Source organism: Myotis daubentonii, chromosome 4 (assembly GCF_963259705.1).
Source record: "Myotis daubentonii chromosome 4, mMyoDau2.1, whole genome shotgun sequence".
Classification (NCBI taxonomy): domain Eukaryota; kingdom Metazoa; phylum Chordata; class Mammalia; order Chiroptera; family Vespertilionidae; genus Myotis; species Myotis daubentonii.
In genome coordinates, this window is record NC_081843.1 from 44,739,502 (window position 1) to 44,756,784 (window position 17,283).

Here is a 17,283-nt window from a genome sequence, read left to right on the forward strand (position 1 = left end):
TGCCCCACAGATCAGTCTTGAATGCCAGCCAGGCCTAGGGACCCTACCCGTGCATGAATTTTGTGCACCGGGTCTCTAGTCCATTAATATAATTGTTATTCCTTTTATATCAGGGATGACAGGCCTGGGATTTGGGACTTAGAATCAGGGACTGCAAGCCTATCTAGTTCTCCATTTGTTCTGTGCTTCATTCAACAGGACAGGTGAGTGATTTTCCATGATTTTAGCCGCCTGGCTTTTAGGCCAATAGTCATAGCTGATTCTCTTATCCACTGATAAGTAACATTTTCATAAATAAATGCATGCATATGTTATCTCATAATGTTATATGTTTTCAGATTATACTCCAGGAAGATCAACTAATAAGTGTATCTTTAATGTTGTTTGAAATGGCCAAATTACCCTCTTCAGAAATCGTGCTATTTTACATTCCCAGAAGTGATCATCTGACACCTTTTGTGTTTTTCAGCCTCATCAACAGGGTACATTGTCAAGCTTTGGAGTTTTGCCAATCACATAGGTGAGAAATAATACAACTTTTGCTTTAATTTATTCTTAGTGAGACTGAATGCATTTTTATCTTAATAGTCATTTCCACTTCCTCTTGTAAACTGTCCATATCTTTGGCAATTTTCTCTCAGTTTTGGTTTCAATTTTTTGTGTGTGTTTGTTGTTGTTGTTTCTGGGTGTGTGTTTTTTAAGTGAACATATCCTCAAGTTTTTATTGTCACAATGAAACAAAATATGAAGCTTAGAACTGGATCACTTGGCCCTTTCTCTTCTTATCTCCTCCCAGTTCAAAATGCTTGCATCTCTTAATAGCCAACATTCTCTTAGATCTGCATTTGGGCTCAACATACTCAAGTCTCAGCACAATCTTCTTTGTAGTTTTAGCCTTTTCGAAGAAAACTGGCTTAGTGTGCCCACCGTAGTCACTCTGCTTCCTGTCATAACACCGCTTTCCCTGCAAAAACAGAGAATCCTTGTCCTTCTTGTACTGTGTTACTTCATGGGGTTGATGCATGCCACACTCCTTACAGAAGGTTCGGTGGGTTTTAGGACTGTTCACTATGTTTGCGAGAGCACTATCAGCAGGGAAAGCTTTGGTTTCAGTTTTTAAAAGTATATATACATATACTTATGTGTGTGATTTCCTTACAATTTGTTGTTTGCCTACTGACTTTGATTATGATTTTAAACAGAAGTGTTTCGATTTCACGAAGTGGACTTTATAACTCTTTCATTTATTGCTTCTGGATTTTTCTTCATAATTAGATTTCTGTGCTCCTTGGTTACAAAGTCATACATCTGTATTCTCTCAGGGCTACCATTTTAAACAATATTTTCCTTTTCAAACAAGTGATGGTCTGAGGTATTGATCTAATTTTATATTTTATTCTCCAAATAGTTCTTCAGTTGCCCTAAGTTCATTTATTTAAATGTCCATCATTTCCTTAGTGATTTGTCAACTTCCCACCATTGGTTTACCATTTTTATCATAGACTAAATTAATATGCATTTAGTTCTAATTCTAGATTTTTCTTACTTCACTGTATCTTGCTTTCTTGATCTTGTGTCTTTTTATGCTATCTAGTCTTGACTATAAAGGCTGAGTAATATGTTTTAAAACTTCAGAGATTAAGACTCCTCTACTGTTTGTCTTTTTCCCCAGGATTCTCTTGGCTATTCTTGCTTGTTACTTTTTCCATGTGTACTTTAGAGTCAATTTGTCTAGTTCCAGGAAAAGAAAACTAAATAAAAAAAAAATGATGTGTTTGGTATTCAAATATGGTTTACCTTATATCTGTATCATGAGTGAGAGAACTGATATTTTTATGATACTGTTTTCATTAGCATATAGTATTTTTCCATTTATTAAATCTACTTTTGAGACTGTATTAAAATTATATCCTGATGGTTTATATGTTTCTTGTCAGTCTTAGATAGTATTGTAAATGGACTTTTTCTATTATATCTTCTAATTGGTGTATTTAAGATTTAGGTGTGAAGGCAATTGATTCTTTTTCTTTTTTAAGCTGTGATGATAGCAACAGCACATGTTCAAAATAGTTCTTTGACATTTTATTTCACCCTTTTCCAGTTTTTAAAAAGTTTGTCCTGTAGTACCAGGTGTTTTTCTATGATGAAATAACCAGGTTACCTGGAAACATGTTGATACATAGGGTTTAGTCTTTAAACTTTGTTGGTGGGATCAAAGCTACATTTCTTCTACAGTTCTAGGGTTAAATTATGCCCTTCCCTCTCTTTAGGAAAGACAATTCTTCTAGTCTAATCAATTCCCACTGGTTTATGAGTTTTCCCCTCTGGCTATTAGGTGAAGGCATTTTTCACAGCCCTGTCTGAACTACAGACACTGTTCCCTCTAGTCCTTTCAGGGTTTATTTTTTCCCTAGTCTTGATTAACTTTGTCATATGTACTTCCTTATTAGTACTCAACTCTCTGCCTATCTCCAGGCTCCTCTCTGGGTAACATGCTATGGGGAGTGAGATTTCAGTTGAAGATCAGTGGTGCTAATGGTTGGGAAAGAATCATAATAGTAAGTGGTAACCCAAGTTCTTTAAGCCAACAATATGGCACTGAACCAGAATCAGGAAACCAAGTTCTATGTCTGGCTTTGTTCCTAAGTAACTTTAGGCAAGTTCTTAGCCTTTCTTGGCACATCTCCTCATATGTTAAAGGATCTCTACAGTTCCCTCAAATTCAAAATTATTCTATGATGTAATGCAAATAAATACATACTACTTAGCAAGACATATGAGACGTATACTCTAGAATTATCTTCCTCCAAACTTCTTTTTTAATCCTCACCTGAGGATATTTTTTCCATTGATTTTTTTTTTTTTTAAAGAGTGAGTGGAAGTGAGGGGAGAGAGATAGAGGAGAAGGACAGAGAGAGAGAGAAGCATCCATGTGAGAGAGACACATGGATTTGCTGTGTCCCCATACACAACCTGATCTAGGGCCAAGGTTCAAACCTGCAACACAGATATGTGCCCTTGACTGGGAATTGAACCCATGACCCTCCGGTGCAATCAGATGAGCCAAAGTTCTACTCACTGATCCATGCCAGTCAGGGCCTTCCAAACTTCTCATTTAAGGTTATTTCCTTTAATTCTAAAATATAAATTTGAAATTGATATCAAGCAAGTGCTAAAGATGGAAGTCTATGACCAACATAGTCTCCAACTATTATTTTCTATGCGATTGCCTGAATACATAAATAAAATATACTTGTTACTCAATGGCACTTCCTGTTAACGTTTCTAAGACCTTTGAAATTTACACTTTAAAAATCATTGCCTCTCCCTCAAATACTGTCAATGTGAAAAATAGAAAAAAGAATTATCTATTAATTCTAAAAATCATTATTTGCATCTTGAAGATTTCACTGAAATCTAATATATTTAACATGAGAATCAGACATCATATCATTTTTAAATCTCCTGAATAGGTTTTTACACAGTATTAGTGACATCTAATTATTTAAACTTGAAATTCAAACTTGTCTGTATTTGACAGATATTTCCAGAGCTATAACATTACATGGATTGCTTATAAAATATTTACTAAAATTGAATTGCTTATAAATTATAATTCAACACAATCGGGGGGGGGAATAAAAATATCATTTTGAAAGATTTTCCTTAAAAAGACATCCCTTTATGTAACAGTTTCAGTGTGTTTCCTTGACAACATCATTGCTAAGAAAGTCTCTTGAGGCAATAAAGAATCTGGTAAATGATTGATGTCTACTTTAAAAATAGAATGTGAACATGCCATGTGTAGTTAAACATGTCACTATAGTCATACAACCAAGTATAAGTTGCCAACATACTAGTTAAAGCTGTGTTAAATGTTTACTTAAAACAATAAAATTCAACAAACATGAAATTTTGAAAATTAGAAAAAAATAATAGAGTAAATTCCAGAGTAAACAGATGTACTAATGCCACTGGTACTTTTCTTAAAATATGTCTTTATTGGATTTTAGAGAGAGAGGAAGGGAGAGGGATAGAGAGATAGAAACATTGAAGAGAGATGTACATCATCGAGTGGCTGCCTCCTGCATGCACCCGCACTGGGGATGGAGCTTGCAACTCAACTCTGCACCCCCACTGGGGATGGAGCTTGCAACTCAACTCGGGCATGTGCCCTGACCAAGAATTGAACCAGTGACTTCCTGGTTCCTGGGCCAATGCTCCACCACTAAGCCACACCAGCCAGGCACCACAAGTACTTTAAATGTAATTGACACATTTAAATTGACATAATTTTCTTAAACCAAATTTAGCATTCATTGAGGTGTTCATTCATTCATTAATGAGCTGTGAACTATACTAGGTGCTGACTTTAGTTGGTAAAGCCTCCTTGGAAAGTAATAACTAGAGAAAGCAGCATCTTCTCTGAGTGGCAAAGAGAGAGAATCAACATTCTGCCTGCATCTCACACTTAACATTCTAAGACAGGGCGATACTTCAAAAGATTACTTAGTCCCTTCTCCTGCCACAAGGATGGGACTAACAACCATCTGTTTTCTAGATAACTTCCCAAGAATTGCTCTAATGCTATAGTCTAATATTTAATTTATCATATGTGGTTAATATTCCATTTTGGAGTCATAAAAATATTTTTAAAAAGCTGAACTTTCCAATTGTGGGAGGAAATGTAGCAAGAATATATTTTTTTCTTTAAATAATTTTTTTTAAAAAGCACATGCATGGCTTATTTAATTCACTACAGCTGAATGTTAGCATCCAAATGATTACATTTCAGCACACTTTCCTACAGCTAGAACTGATCATCTGATGCAATAATTACAATGTGCAAAGATCATCACCCCAAATTAGGAAGCGGACCTACTATTTGCATTATAAAATGAGATAAGATGACAATGGCCTACAGTCACAGCTCTAAAATCACCTCAAAGTATAAACTAGTCAAGACGATGCAGTGATGTCACACTTCATGAACCCTTTCTAATCCAAAGAGAGAGAGATGTGGGTAAAATATAAAAAGAGAAAGAACATGAATTTAAATACATTATATACCTCTCTATCAATCTGAAATTGACAAAATGCAAATTTCTTGTGTCCCAAATTTTGATGCTGAAAGAGGAATTTTTAAAATTCTCCACAAAAAAAGTAGGGTCCTGGATCTCTATCCCAAACTTCCACCGGATTGTGAGAAAGGGCTATAAAAAAAAATGCTACTGAATGTTGCAAGGAGCGCTAGCTCTTGCTGTGCTCCAGGCTTAGTGTGGCTGAAACCAAATCTTTAAATGGCTTTTCTATCAGCAACTAGAGAACATGTTTGGGATGCAGTCAAAAGAATTATCCAAGAAAAAAGATAATTGTTCTCAACAGCAAGTCTGAGTCCTAAGACCATTCACTGGCATCCATGAAACCGGGACGAACTTGGCAGGTGGGGGCAGGGAAAACCCCAGTCTCTTACAGTTCTTGACAGTCACCTCTTTATTGAGTTCATATTCTACAATCTGGATTCATACTTACTAATAATATCATGCTTCCTAGTGCCCTTCAACTGAAACATCAATGAATTTTTCCATCTGGCCACAACCCCTATTGTATCCTAAGAACTCTTTTTTTAAAGTAGTATTTTTATTTACTGTTTTAGTTAATAGCACTTATTAAATGTTTATAATGTAACCAAGTACTCTTTTTGCAAATTTATAAATATGCACTCATTTAAGTAATAAGGGGCCTAAAGTAAGATGTAGGCATCACAGGTTACATTCTGGGAGTAAATCGGAGTAAGATACACAAAAGGACCCTGGCTATTTGGAAGGTGGATAATTGGTGGTTTCCACAGTGTTTACTAAGCATCTGCTATGTGCCAAACACCCTTATCTACATAGGTGAAGAGCAATCACTACACCAGAGATAAGAGAGCTCTAAATTTACACAAAATCCCTCTAATTACTCTTATGTTTTCATCAATAATGAATTGTTCATAGGTCTTATTATTGGATCAATCATTCTCAAAAAAATCTTTAATAGAGTTCTGTGTTTAAGAATCCCCCTAAGAATTTTTAAATATGGATGTAGATAAATAGACAGCTAGAGCTATATAGATATAAATAGATATAGAGAGACATACATAGAGACATATATAGGCATATAGGTATATAAAATATAGATTTTAGATGTATAGATTTTTATACATAGACTAGGGGCCCGGTGCACGAAATTCGTGCACTGGGTGTGTGTGGGGGGGAGTGTCCCTCAGCCCAGCCTGCCCCCTCTCACATACTGGGAGCCCTCGGGCGTTGACCCCCATCACCCTCCAATCGCAGGATCGGCCCCTTGCCCAGGCCAGACGCCTCTGGCTGAGGCGTCTGGCCCGGGCAGCGGGGACCCGCAGCTGCAGCAGCCCCACAATCGTGGGCTTCACTTTAGGCCCAGGCAAGGGACCCCTAGCTCCTGGGACTGCCAGCTTCGACCGTGCCCAGCTCCCATCGCTGGCTCCACCCCTACTTCCTGCTATCACTGGCCAGGGCGGAAAAGGCACCTGATTCTCCGATCATGGCTGGGGGGCCCCCCAACTCTTAGCTCCCCCCTGGGTTTCCAATCACTGTCAGTGGCAGGGGGCTTCTTCCTGCTTTCCCTTTCGCCTCCCTGCATTGTGCCTACATATGCAAATTAACCGCCATCTTGTTGGCAGTTAACTGCCAATCTTAGTTGGCAGTTAATTTGCATATAGCCCTGATTAGCCAATGAAAAGGGTAGCTCGTACGCCAATTACCATTTTTCTCTTTTATTAGTGTTGATGGGTGGACCCAATCTGACTTTAGGTCAAGATGCTCATGGGAAAAACAAAGTGAAAAACCACCTTACAGAAGGCTAATGAAGTTAGGCTTATTTTTGTCCACTTTGCCTCATGTTTTAAAATTTGCATTTCTTTTGTTTGCTTTTAATCTTCATCGAAATATATGTTTTTATTGATTTTTAGAGAGAGAGGAAGGGGGAGAGAAAAATTAAAACCCTGATGTACATCAATAGGTTGCCTCCCATACACACCTCAACAGGATTTAAACCGCAACACAAGTATGTGCCCTGATCGGCAATTTAAGCTGCAACCTTTTTGGAGTACTGGATGATGTTCCAACCAACCAAGCTACCCAGCCAGGACTCGAATTCCATTTGTAAAGCAAATGTGATTCTGATAGCATTCTATAAAAATTCCCCCCTAGCTGGTTTGGCTCAGTGGATGGAGTGTCAGCCTGCAGACTGAAGGGTCCCAGGTTCGATTCTGGTCAAGGGACCATGCCCGGGTTGCGGGCTCGATCCCCAGTAGGGGGCATGCAAGAGGCAGCCGATCAATGATTCTCTCTCACCACTGACGTTTCTATCTCTCCCTCTCCCTTCCTCTCTGAAATCAATAAAAATATATATTTTTTAAAAAAGAATTCCACAATGGAAGGCATTGTATGGCAACATAAGGGAATCTTTAGTTTCAGCTAAGTAATGCTTATATCTTTGTGCCACTAATCTACATTTTATGCTTTTCTGAAGGATGAAATCTCAAGTTACATAAAAAATAAATCATTGTAATCAGTTTTGCAAGTAATTCTTCAACAGGAATTGTTTTACACAGTAATTTCCCCATGGTTAATAAAATATATTATTCACTAACATCTATTACTCATAAATACAATCTACTTCACAAATCAAAGTACTTGTACACAAAGCATCTTGAGAACGTTTTCATCTGTCTGTAGTTGACATCAATAGGAATGAATTTTTCTTTAGTTCAGTCATTGTAGATAAATTATATCCTATTTCTGCACCTTGTTTTTCCCCTCCTCTGTCTAATATGGCTGTGAGAGCCCTAAATTTTATATTTGCATAGCATGTTATATAATGCTGGGCATTCAGCAAGTACATTTAATAGTTGTCTTCTTTACATATGGCACCTACTAAATAATACTAGTCAGAAGGCTATTATGTGTTATTCACTCCACCACCCAGACAAGTATATAGTGAGTACTGAGCACATAGTATGTCCCATGTATTGAGCCATAGATGAACAAAGGTCATAGCCCCTACCCTCATTGAGTTTGCAGACTAGATCTTCAGAAGAAATGTGACCCAAGATAAACATATGATAGATTTCCTTGAATTAATTCATTCCATTGAACAGCTAAAATTATAAATTATTTCCCCATATGACATACGCTCTTTTCAAGAACAAAACTACCCAATCATGAATTGCTTTTATGGTTTGGGAGAAAAGCCAATAATCAAACATTACAAAACTGCCATTTTATTGCAAAAATAAATCTGCTAAGTATATATACATAGATGCTGTTGAGTTCTGGAGCCTATGAAATAATGGTTTTTTTTATAATCTTTTGATCATGATATGTCTCCACTGTCATTAAAACTGAAGAATAATTGCCCAAATCTTCTGAAAGTTAAGATGAGTTATCATGACATCTTAATAAAGCATGCTAGCATTTGACAAGTTTTATGACAAACCCGAAACTTTGCCATGGCTGTGCCTTTTACCTGGAAATACAGCTTTCTTTCCTGACAGAAAAGATTACTTTACTTGAAGCTACAGAAGAAACTGAGGGAAAGATGACAGTGCCTTAGTTTTACGGTGTGGCCCTCAGAATACAATGGAGAGATAAGATCAAAAGTTGCAGTTTCAATCCGTGACTTCAGTGCTGGTAAAGTCATAACTTCTACAAGCCCCCTGTTTGTGTAGAGAACAGAGCCGGCCAGAGTCAGTTGCTCCTGCAGAGTAGCTATCAGAGACACACATTCTAATTCAAAGATCATGGTAAAAAAAACAAACAAACAGCAACATTGCTAGAATCATTTCTCTCAGCTGTGGAAGAAGACAAAGAGAAAGGGCAACATAGATGCTTAAAATCCAACAGACTGCTCTTGCCTGAAAAACACAAATCGGTCTTGAAAAATGAACTCAGTTTTGAATACCTAATGTGTGCATTTCCCTTCAAACTTTTGAATATTAGTGTCCTTCCTAACCAGGGGTTCTTAATTACTGTTCACGCACACCTCGGTGTGAGTAATGCCTACAGCAGATGGCACTGCCTTCTATAAACAAGCATTTGGCCAAACAGCACAACAGAGCCAATTTCTACAGTTTGACAGGTACCTTTCCATCTGATTGCATCTCTGGATCCTAATTTCTTGGGTGAATGGCATCTCTGAGACTATTTTGTCAGATCTCAGTCTTTCCCTCACCCCTAATCAGCATCATCTCATAAATACAGAAGCATACTTTCAAGAATTGAGGAATCCAGAACTTTAGTTACCAGGAAATCATATTTTTACAAAGTTCCACTTAAATATGTTTAACGCCAAGTTTAATAAAAGTCTATGTAAATCAAAGAAAATATTTCTAAGATTAAAATACAAAGAAATGTTACTTAAATTCTTCCCTTCTGTTTTCCACCTTGAAGGGCTTTATCCTTGGGGAGTATATTTTGTAATCATTTTCCATTATTCTTCTTTTCTGTATTACCATAAACTATGTTGCCTTGTGTCAATGCAAAACATTACTGTTCCTAGGGATTATCTTTTAAGGTAAACATCAATAGTATTAGCCACAGTCTAATATTTTAGTAAAAAGTTAAAAACTGATATACTTTGTCATTTTTCAATATAGCAAGTGAAACAATTGAATGTAATCATGTTAAAACAAAGTATACACGTGAACAATAGAACACATTCTAATGAAATTAAATTTCCATTTTGTACAGGCAACATATGAGCTAAGTTTGGAGAGATGAATGTTTAGAAACTATAAATAATCCTTTCAAACCATGACAGGCAATTTTACTTGCACACAATTGGATAGAGTTTTAAATGAACAGAGTTTCACTTTTTGGCAAGTACTTAACAAAGATCTAGTTTATATCATGAAAAATGATCCAATTGAATATAGAAATGGCCTTCACGTCTTCCACCTTAGGAAAATATTTCTAACTAATGAGAGCCTTTTTAATCAAGCAAAGCTTCTATATTTCAATTCTCACAATTAACCATTTCCTATAAGTATACTCTCGCATCAAAACCTAGCCCATGAAGCGAAATGCAAAATAGGGGCTAGGAGTGTTCAAAGAAGCAATACTACCGGGTACTCTCCATCTCAGCTCACTCTCCTCAATATCTCCAGTTCCAATTCATTAGACAGAGAAGGAGCTCGTCTTCACCAGTAAGAACCGTAGCTAAATAATGAAGAAGAGAGAGATCATTTGCCATTTGCTTGCTCATAAATCACTATCTTCCCTTTCTTCCAATACCCAACTTCATTGCCTTTCTCTGTTCTTTATTCCAGACCTATTTACTAAGCACCAAGTATGTGCCAGGGATTTTCCTAACCAGTGAAGACTTAAGTGAACAAAAGCAAGCATGGTCTGGGTACCCCTTGTAGAATTAACGGTCTAGCAGAGAAGACAGACTTGAACTAACAATCACACGATAGAGGGGAAATGGTTACCATAATTAAGTGCCAGGAAGCGAAGGCATATGGTGTCATGTTAGCTCATCACAGGAGGGCTTGCTGTAGTTAGAGAGGAAAAGTAAGGTTTCCCTGAGGCAGTGATGCTTGTGTGGACATCTGAACTTGAGAGGAGTAGGCAAATGTGGAAGGATCAGGGGAAAGAACAGACAACGCATCTCAGGCAGAAGGAGCAGCACATACTGAGGGAAAACAATCAGAATGCAGTTTAGTGAGCAAATGGGCAGATGTGGGAAGTGGGATGTGGCCTTATTGGGAGGAGGTGCCGTGTGGTCATGCAGGATCTTAGAGTTTATGTTAAGGATTTGGATCTTTATTCTAAGTGCAATGAGAAGTCATCAAATGGCTTTTCAAGCAAGAGGGTGAGGTAGTAACATTTGAACTGAATACACTCACTACAGAGTAAACAACAGAATGGAGCAAGAGGATTAAAGACAGAAATAGAATAGGGAGAGGGTCACATAGAAGCCATTGAAATGGTTCAGGAATGAAGATGGTAGTTTGAAGAGAATATTAGAATAATGATTGGGTATTAGAATAATGATCCAGAAATAGGTATGGGAAATATTTATGTGGTAAAATTCATAACACTTGGGATTGGATACAGGATACAGGGGGTACACAGTTAACTCTGGGTTTCTGGCTTTGGTAATGTGCAGAATATGGCAACATTTACTGAGAAAGAAGATAGGAGGGAAGCATTAAGTTTGATGAGGAACTCATGGAGTATGAAGGACAATGTAAGAGTTGATTTCGACAAAACTTCCAGATGAGCTGCATTTGTCAAGAAGACCATTGGAGAGATGAGTATGGCATCTGGGGAAGAGGTCTGGCTGAACTGCTTATTTGCAAGTATTCTGCAGAGGGGTGAGAACTGAGCCTTGAATGTGGATTGGACTGCGCAGGGAAAGAGTCCAGAGGGAAACACGAAAGCCCAGGAGCTGCCTTTGAGAACACTCAAGGTTTGGTGGCTCGACAGATGAGAATCGCCTGCAAAGGTGACGTCTATCTCTTTGGCAGCCTTCTTAAAACCACATGACTCAAAAGGCCAAGCAGGAGAGCGGGGTGTCCTGGAAGCCAAGGAAAGACTGTGTAAGAAATGGTAAAGAGACAATACACACTGAAAGCTAGTGAAAGGCCGAGTGAGATGAGTGTTGATGAATGTCTCATGGAAGATGATTATTGAATGTGTAAGAGCTGTATGGATAAGATGAGTAGAAACCAAACCAGAGTACACAGGAGAGTGAACAAAGTGAAGCTCTTGGCAAGTCTGATGGGAATGATCTTCGAGACTCAAACAAGGGCCTGCCCCTCCCAGCCCTAGTCTTCCTGAAGCTGCAGGGGCTCGGCTAACACTGACCTTCACCTTAGGCCCGTGTTTCTCCACAGCTGCATACTTAGGAGTCACACCAAACCTACTGATTCAGACTCTCCAGACGCACAAACTTGGCCTTTGTTGATATGCTGCTAGAATCAGAAGCCAGCTCTAACCTTATGCTGTAACTCAGTTTGCTTCAAATTTCAGGTATTTGGTGTGTGTTTTTAAATTTATCTTTGTTGTTGGAAGTATTACAGATATCCTTCTTTTTTCCCCATTGATCCCCCTCCTCCCCACTCCCATATCCTCCCAAGCCTGCACCCCACTATTTTCTGTATCGATGGGTTATGCATATATGTTCTTTGGTTGATCTCTTCCCTCTCTGCTCCCCTTCCCTTTGAGGTGCCTTAGTCTATTGCATGCTTCTATGTCTTAGGATCTATTTTGTTTTTCAACTTAGTTTGTTCATTAAATTGCACATATAAGTGATATCATGTGATACTTATACTACTGTCACAATTAATCTCATGTACATGTACCTCCTGTGCTATCATTTACTTATTTCTTAAAATCTGCCCACTTTACAACAAAGACTAATTTATCATTAAAGGAAAATTTATGCTAATACCATAGATGGAAAACTGCCATTTATTGGAAGGTGATTACTGTAAATAAGTAAGTAAATAAAATATTTATTTATTTTTAAATGTTAAATTCTAGATAGCTACTAAAGCATATGACTGAACCTTTAAAATAAACAAGGCGAGGAGAGCCAGTTAGCAAGAGAGATTCATCCCAAAACACAGATGAATGCTTTCATTAGGTGATGTGCTTATTCCCTGCACAAGTTCTGAAACTGTGGTGTTTTCAGTCCACAAATTCATAGATATGGAAAAACAAATGTGATCTTTCCTAGCTTGGTTTCTACTGTCTAATCTCATAGTTGTCATGGGAACTACTTAAATCTCCTCCCTCTAAGGTTATGCATACGATTAATATTTGCCACAGCCTGCATTTAGTTATCCTTGCAGTCAAATCTAAAGAACTGAACATTGCAATAGAAAGTGTCAGTTCATTCAAGAAACACTTGGTGAGCCACGCCTACACACAGTGCTAGGGTTCAGGCATGAATAAGACAAAGTTCCCACAATGTAGGAATTTAATACCAAGAAGAGAGATGCACATGTAAACAAATTACACTTCAGAGTCAAAAGCGCAACAATGAAGTGTAGAAAAGGAGATGGACGTGTGGGAGGAAGGAGGAAGGGGGGACATCAGGAAAGTCTTCTAGAAGCATTTACACCAGCGGTTCTCAACCTGTGGGTCACGACCCCTTTGGGGGTCGACCGATCCTTTCACAGGGGTTGCCTAAGACCATCAGAAAACACATATATAATTACATATTGTTTTTGTGATTAATCACTATGCTTTAATTATGTTCAATTTGTAACAATGAAATTGGGGGTCACCACAACATGAGGAACTGTATGAAAGGGTCATGGCATTAGGAAGGTTAAGAACCACTGTTTTACACATATACACCAGACTATCTTTGCTTATTATGTAGTAAGAACTCTTAACTGTGCATGTATATACCTAGAGCTACTAAATATATTTCTCATACATTTTATTCTACTTTTACTTATATGAGGTTTACTTTCTTCAAGTTGAAAGAATATTTCACGTTTATTAGTAGTTAGTACTGTCTCTCCTGGGGCCGTGGGGTTCTCAATGAGCGAGGAAGCTTTACCTGGCTGAGAGAGTACCGTGCACATGTGTCAGGAGGCCCCAGAGCTCTGCCCGGGACCTGCTTATTATCCAGGAAAACCACAGTATTTCTGAGCTTCAGTTTCTCCTGTTATAAGATAAGGCTAATAAAATTTGAAATGTGCTGACTTAAAGTAGCCTAGCATTTCTAATATTTGTGCAATTAATTTATTGTGGAAGAGAAAAATGCTTAAGAGGGATATTTAATTAAAAGTCAGTAGATTCTAAATTACAAAATGATTATCAGATAATTATGAAATGGTATCAGACACGTGACATCCAACATAGCTCTCATGAGGAAAAGAATTCAGTCTACATTTATTTCAATTAGTTTTGGGGAAGAAATTTGTTTAATTGCAACTAGAGATTTAAAACATTATTTATCAGTCTTTCCAAAAAGCAAGCTATATAAATATATAACGGATAACCCCATTGTTATACTATAAAATAAAACAAACCTTTATAATTACATTCAATTCAAAATGAATTTTTTTAAAAGTGCACTAGGCAACTTACTAAACTAGTAACAGTGGTTACATATGAGAAGGTCAGGGGAAGTTAGAAGAACCAATAGAATTTTTTAAAATCATAACTTAGAAGAAATGGAAAGAAGAAAAAAGAAGCAAAGAGGAAGGGGTTGTACAAAGGAGATAAATTCTCATCCTTAGGAATGCAGGGAATGTCAGTATCTACTCTCTAATGAACATAAATAAAAACTAAAGGTAGAAGCATAGATGCTATTTAGAATGACAGAGGTCATGACTAGAAGAACTAGCACGTTCATGCTTGAGAAGGGCTACACTAGGGTACACCCACTTGCTCTTGGAGTGATCCAGGACAGAGGGGAAAGGACCCCGCTGGCAAGGGGCACTAACAGCAGGAGCAATGTGCTTGGGAAGGGATGGGACCGAGCCCAAGTGGAGAGGAGAAGCAGGGTCTCTCATCCCCTGTGACCAGAGGGAAGGTAAGAGAGCGGGCCTTAGATTTGGCAGAAGAAAGATGTTAAGGTGGGGGAGTTCCTGGTTGCTTCTGTTTTCTCAATGATGCAGGAGGCAACATCAGCTGAGAGTGAGCAGGAGCAGCTGTGGCGGAGGCGTTGGGTTGGCGGAGACAGCGGCCGATGTGGAAGTGTCGTTTCACTGGCAAAGACGCTGTCCTCAGGGCTGTCCCCGGGCCCTGTGGGGAGATTCATACAAGCTCTGCACTGGCCCACTTGCTATTGATTTTGCATTTCAGTCTCTTTCGCTGCCTGAATAAAATTAAGAATATTATCCCAAAACAAAAAAACCTAAACAATAAATAATTAAAATAAATCCCTTACCCCCAGTGAGTAGGACTGGGAATAGGATGGAATGAAGGCAAACTTATTTATTGAAAACTATTCTGTCTTCTTTTATTTTTTAACACAGACATATATTTCTCTGATAAAAATAAAACTTTAATGACTTTTAAAAGAACATTTTAAAATAACATTTTAAACTTTTAATATTGTAAGAGTCTTTTCATGAGAAGCCCATTAAAAGTGCTTTTAAATGGGCCTCATTCATCTAAGCAAGCAGCACAGAACCCTACCGGAGAAGGTGATGCCTCTAGGTAGTTGGTCTTTTTACCAGAACTTCAAATACCCAAAGAAGATAAAACAGACTTGACATGTCCCTCAGCAAAGTGTGTTCACTACTGAGAGGGAAAAAAAAGAACCTGCCTGTAAAGTAGTGAGAGAAGATGTCCCACAGAGAAAACACTTCTGCACAAAGGACACTAAGAGGGAAAGATTAACACTGGGTTTTGCCCATCAGGATGAACAAAAACTAAGGAGGAAGAGAGAAGCTTGGAGACATGCAGTTCAAGACTATATTGTGGCTTGTGCTACAACTTACTTAGACATTTAGGCATCAAAACGGGAACATCATCACCATGCATTAACTCCTTACAACTTGAAGAATGTTACAAATTTATAATTATCACTGGGTTGTGGTAAAGAGACTAGTTCTAATGTCAAGTAATTAGTGTACATTCAGGTTTGCCAATAAGAAATAAAAGAAAAAGGAATTTAGAGTTTAACGACCCAGCTTTAGCGTATTGCTTGCAATTTACAAAGTATGGGGCATTGGCCAAGTCATGTAACTTTTCTGAAACTTCTTCATTTCCTTTTCTGTCTGTATCTCTATTTCTAGCTCTGTTAGAGATAATACATCATAACAGTAATAAAAGCAGCAGTAACAACATCAACAAAACCCAATTATCCCAACATTTCTGCTAGGTTTATCCTAAAAATAATATGGTATGATGTATAATTTTCCATATATATGAGTTTGAATGGCCACAGGGTACCCAGATTGAACATTATTTCTGGGTATGTCTTTAAGGGTGTTTCCAGATGAGAAGGACATTTGCCTAATGGACTCAAGTAAAGTAGATTGCCCACCGCTATGAGGGTGGCCATTATACAATCCTTTGAAGGCCTGAAGAGAACAAAAGGCTGAGGAAGGAGACATGTGCCCCTTTATCCTGCCTCCTAGATTGGGTTAGGACACCTCATCTTATCTTCTCTGGCCCTTGGACTAGGGTTTACACCATCAACTCCCCTGGTTCTCGGGCCTTTTGACTGAAATACACCAGCTTGCAGACGGCAGATCTTGGGATGTCTCCACCTCCATCATCATGTGAGCCAATTCCTTATAACCATGCTCTTGTATTCTACTGGTATGTTTCTCTAGAACCCTAATAATTGTCATCCAGAAGCAGGTTCCTGACCCTGAGCTTTGGTTGATCACAGTGCTTCTATCCCTTCTGGAAGCCTATAATTTGCTGCTCATATCTGCAGTGCTGTATGAGAAGTACAAAGAAACACAAATGCTATGACTAACCCATCACTTAGTTGACAAAACACTTTTCTCATGTATCCTTGAGGAATTTATAATTTTAGGGATGAGTAGGTAATTTTGATCAAAAGTTAAAACTATTGTATAAAAGGAAGAAATAATGAGAATGTGAAATTAGTTTTTAATATTTAATTTATAACAGATTTATACCTTACAAATTATAACTATAACTTTGGGGCATATATTTATTTAGCAGAAATAAAGTGTGTTATCCATTATTTCAAAAAATATGTGCCATTCAACAGGACATTGGGAACACAAACAAGATAGAGAATAGATGCAAAGAACAGATTTATATTCTTGTGACCTTAAGCAATAGGTGAACCAAGAAGACAATTTAAAGTTTAACTAATCAGGGCAGGAGTTTCTGTGAATAGTAAGAATAGACAAGGTTATGCTGTAGGAATGAATACGTCCCACAGAATCAGTGGTAAACATAATAAAGGTTCATTTCTTACAGAGTCCACTGTGAGTCCAGGTAAAGTTCCACGGCTCTGTCTTCCCTGTGATAGCTCAGCAATCAGGCCGCTTTCATCCTGTGTCTCCATGATCGACAGGACAGGGAAAAAGAGAGCCGGAGACTCCTGCTTAGACAAGTCAATGTCTTGGCCCCAAAGTGACTCAAATCCCTTCCACTCACAACTCATTTGCCATAATTAATCGTACGGCCCTGCCCATCGTAAAGGAAGCTGAGAAGGGTACCTACGAAGGTGTCTGAAAGGACAGAGAAGCGGACGTCCATGAACGGTAGTAGGGCTACATGAACAGGCACCATTCTCTAT

The 17,283-nt window shown here is 38.1% G+C and overlaps 1 protein-coding gene across 1 annotated transcript; it reads right to left on the minus strand.

Annotated features, from left to right (window-relative positions):
- Positions 1 to 737: 737 nt before the first annotated feature.
- Positions 738 to 17,049, minus strand: LOC132233828 (large ribosomal subunit protein eL42-like). The gene is made up of 3 exons (XM_059695080.1): positions 16,960 to 17,049; positions 13,619 to 13,707; positions 738 to 1,085 (listed from the first exon to the last, which is right to left on the minus strand). Exons 1-3 carry the CDS (start codon positions 17,047 to 17,049, stop codon positions 752 to 754), a joined length of 513 nt encoding a protein of 170 aa, XP_059551063.1. The 3' UTR covers positions 738 to 751.
- Between the last annotated feature and the right edge of the window lie 234 nt (positions 17,050 to 17,283).

What these genes read in the sequence shown, in the direction of transcription:
- LOC132233828 (XM_059695080.1), bottom strand. Translation starts at nt 17,049, where the DNA reads ATGGAGACACAGGATGAAAGCGGCCTGATTGCTGAGCTATCACAGGGA. An exon ending in CTGGACTCACAGTGGACTCT is followed by an intron (nt 13,708 to 16,959) that starts GTAAGAAATGAA and finishes ATCTTATAACAG; the next exon opens with GAGAAACTGAAGCTCAGAAA. An exon ending in CCTCCTGACACATGTGCACG is followed by an intron (nt 1,086 to 13,618) that starts GTACTCTCTCAG and finishes CCCTGCTGATAG; the next exon opens with TGCTCTCGCAAACATAGTGA.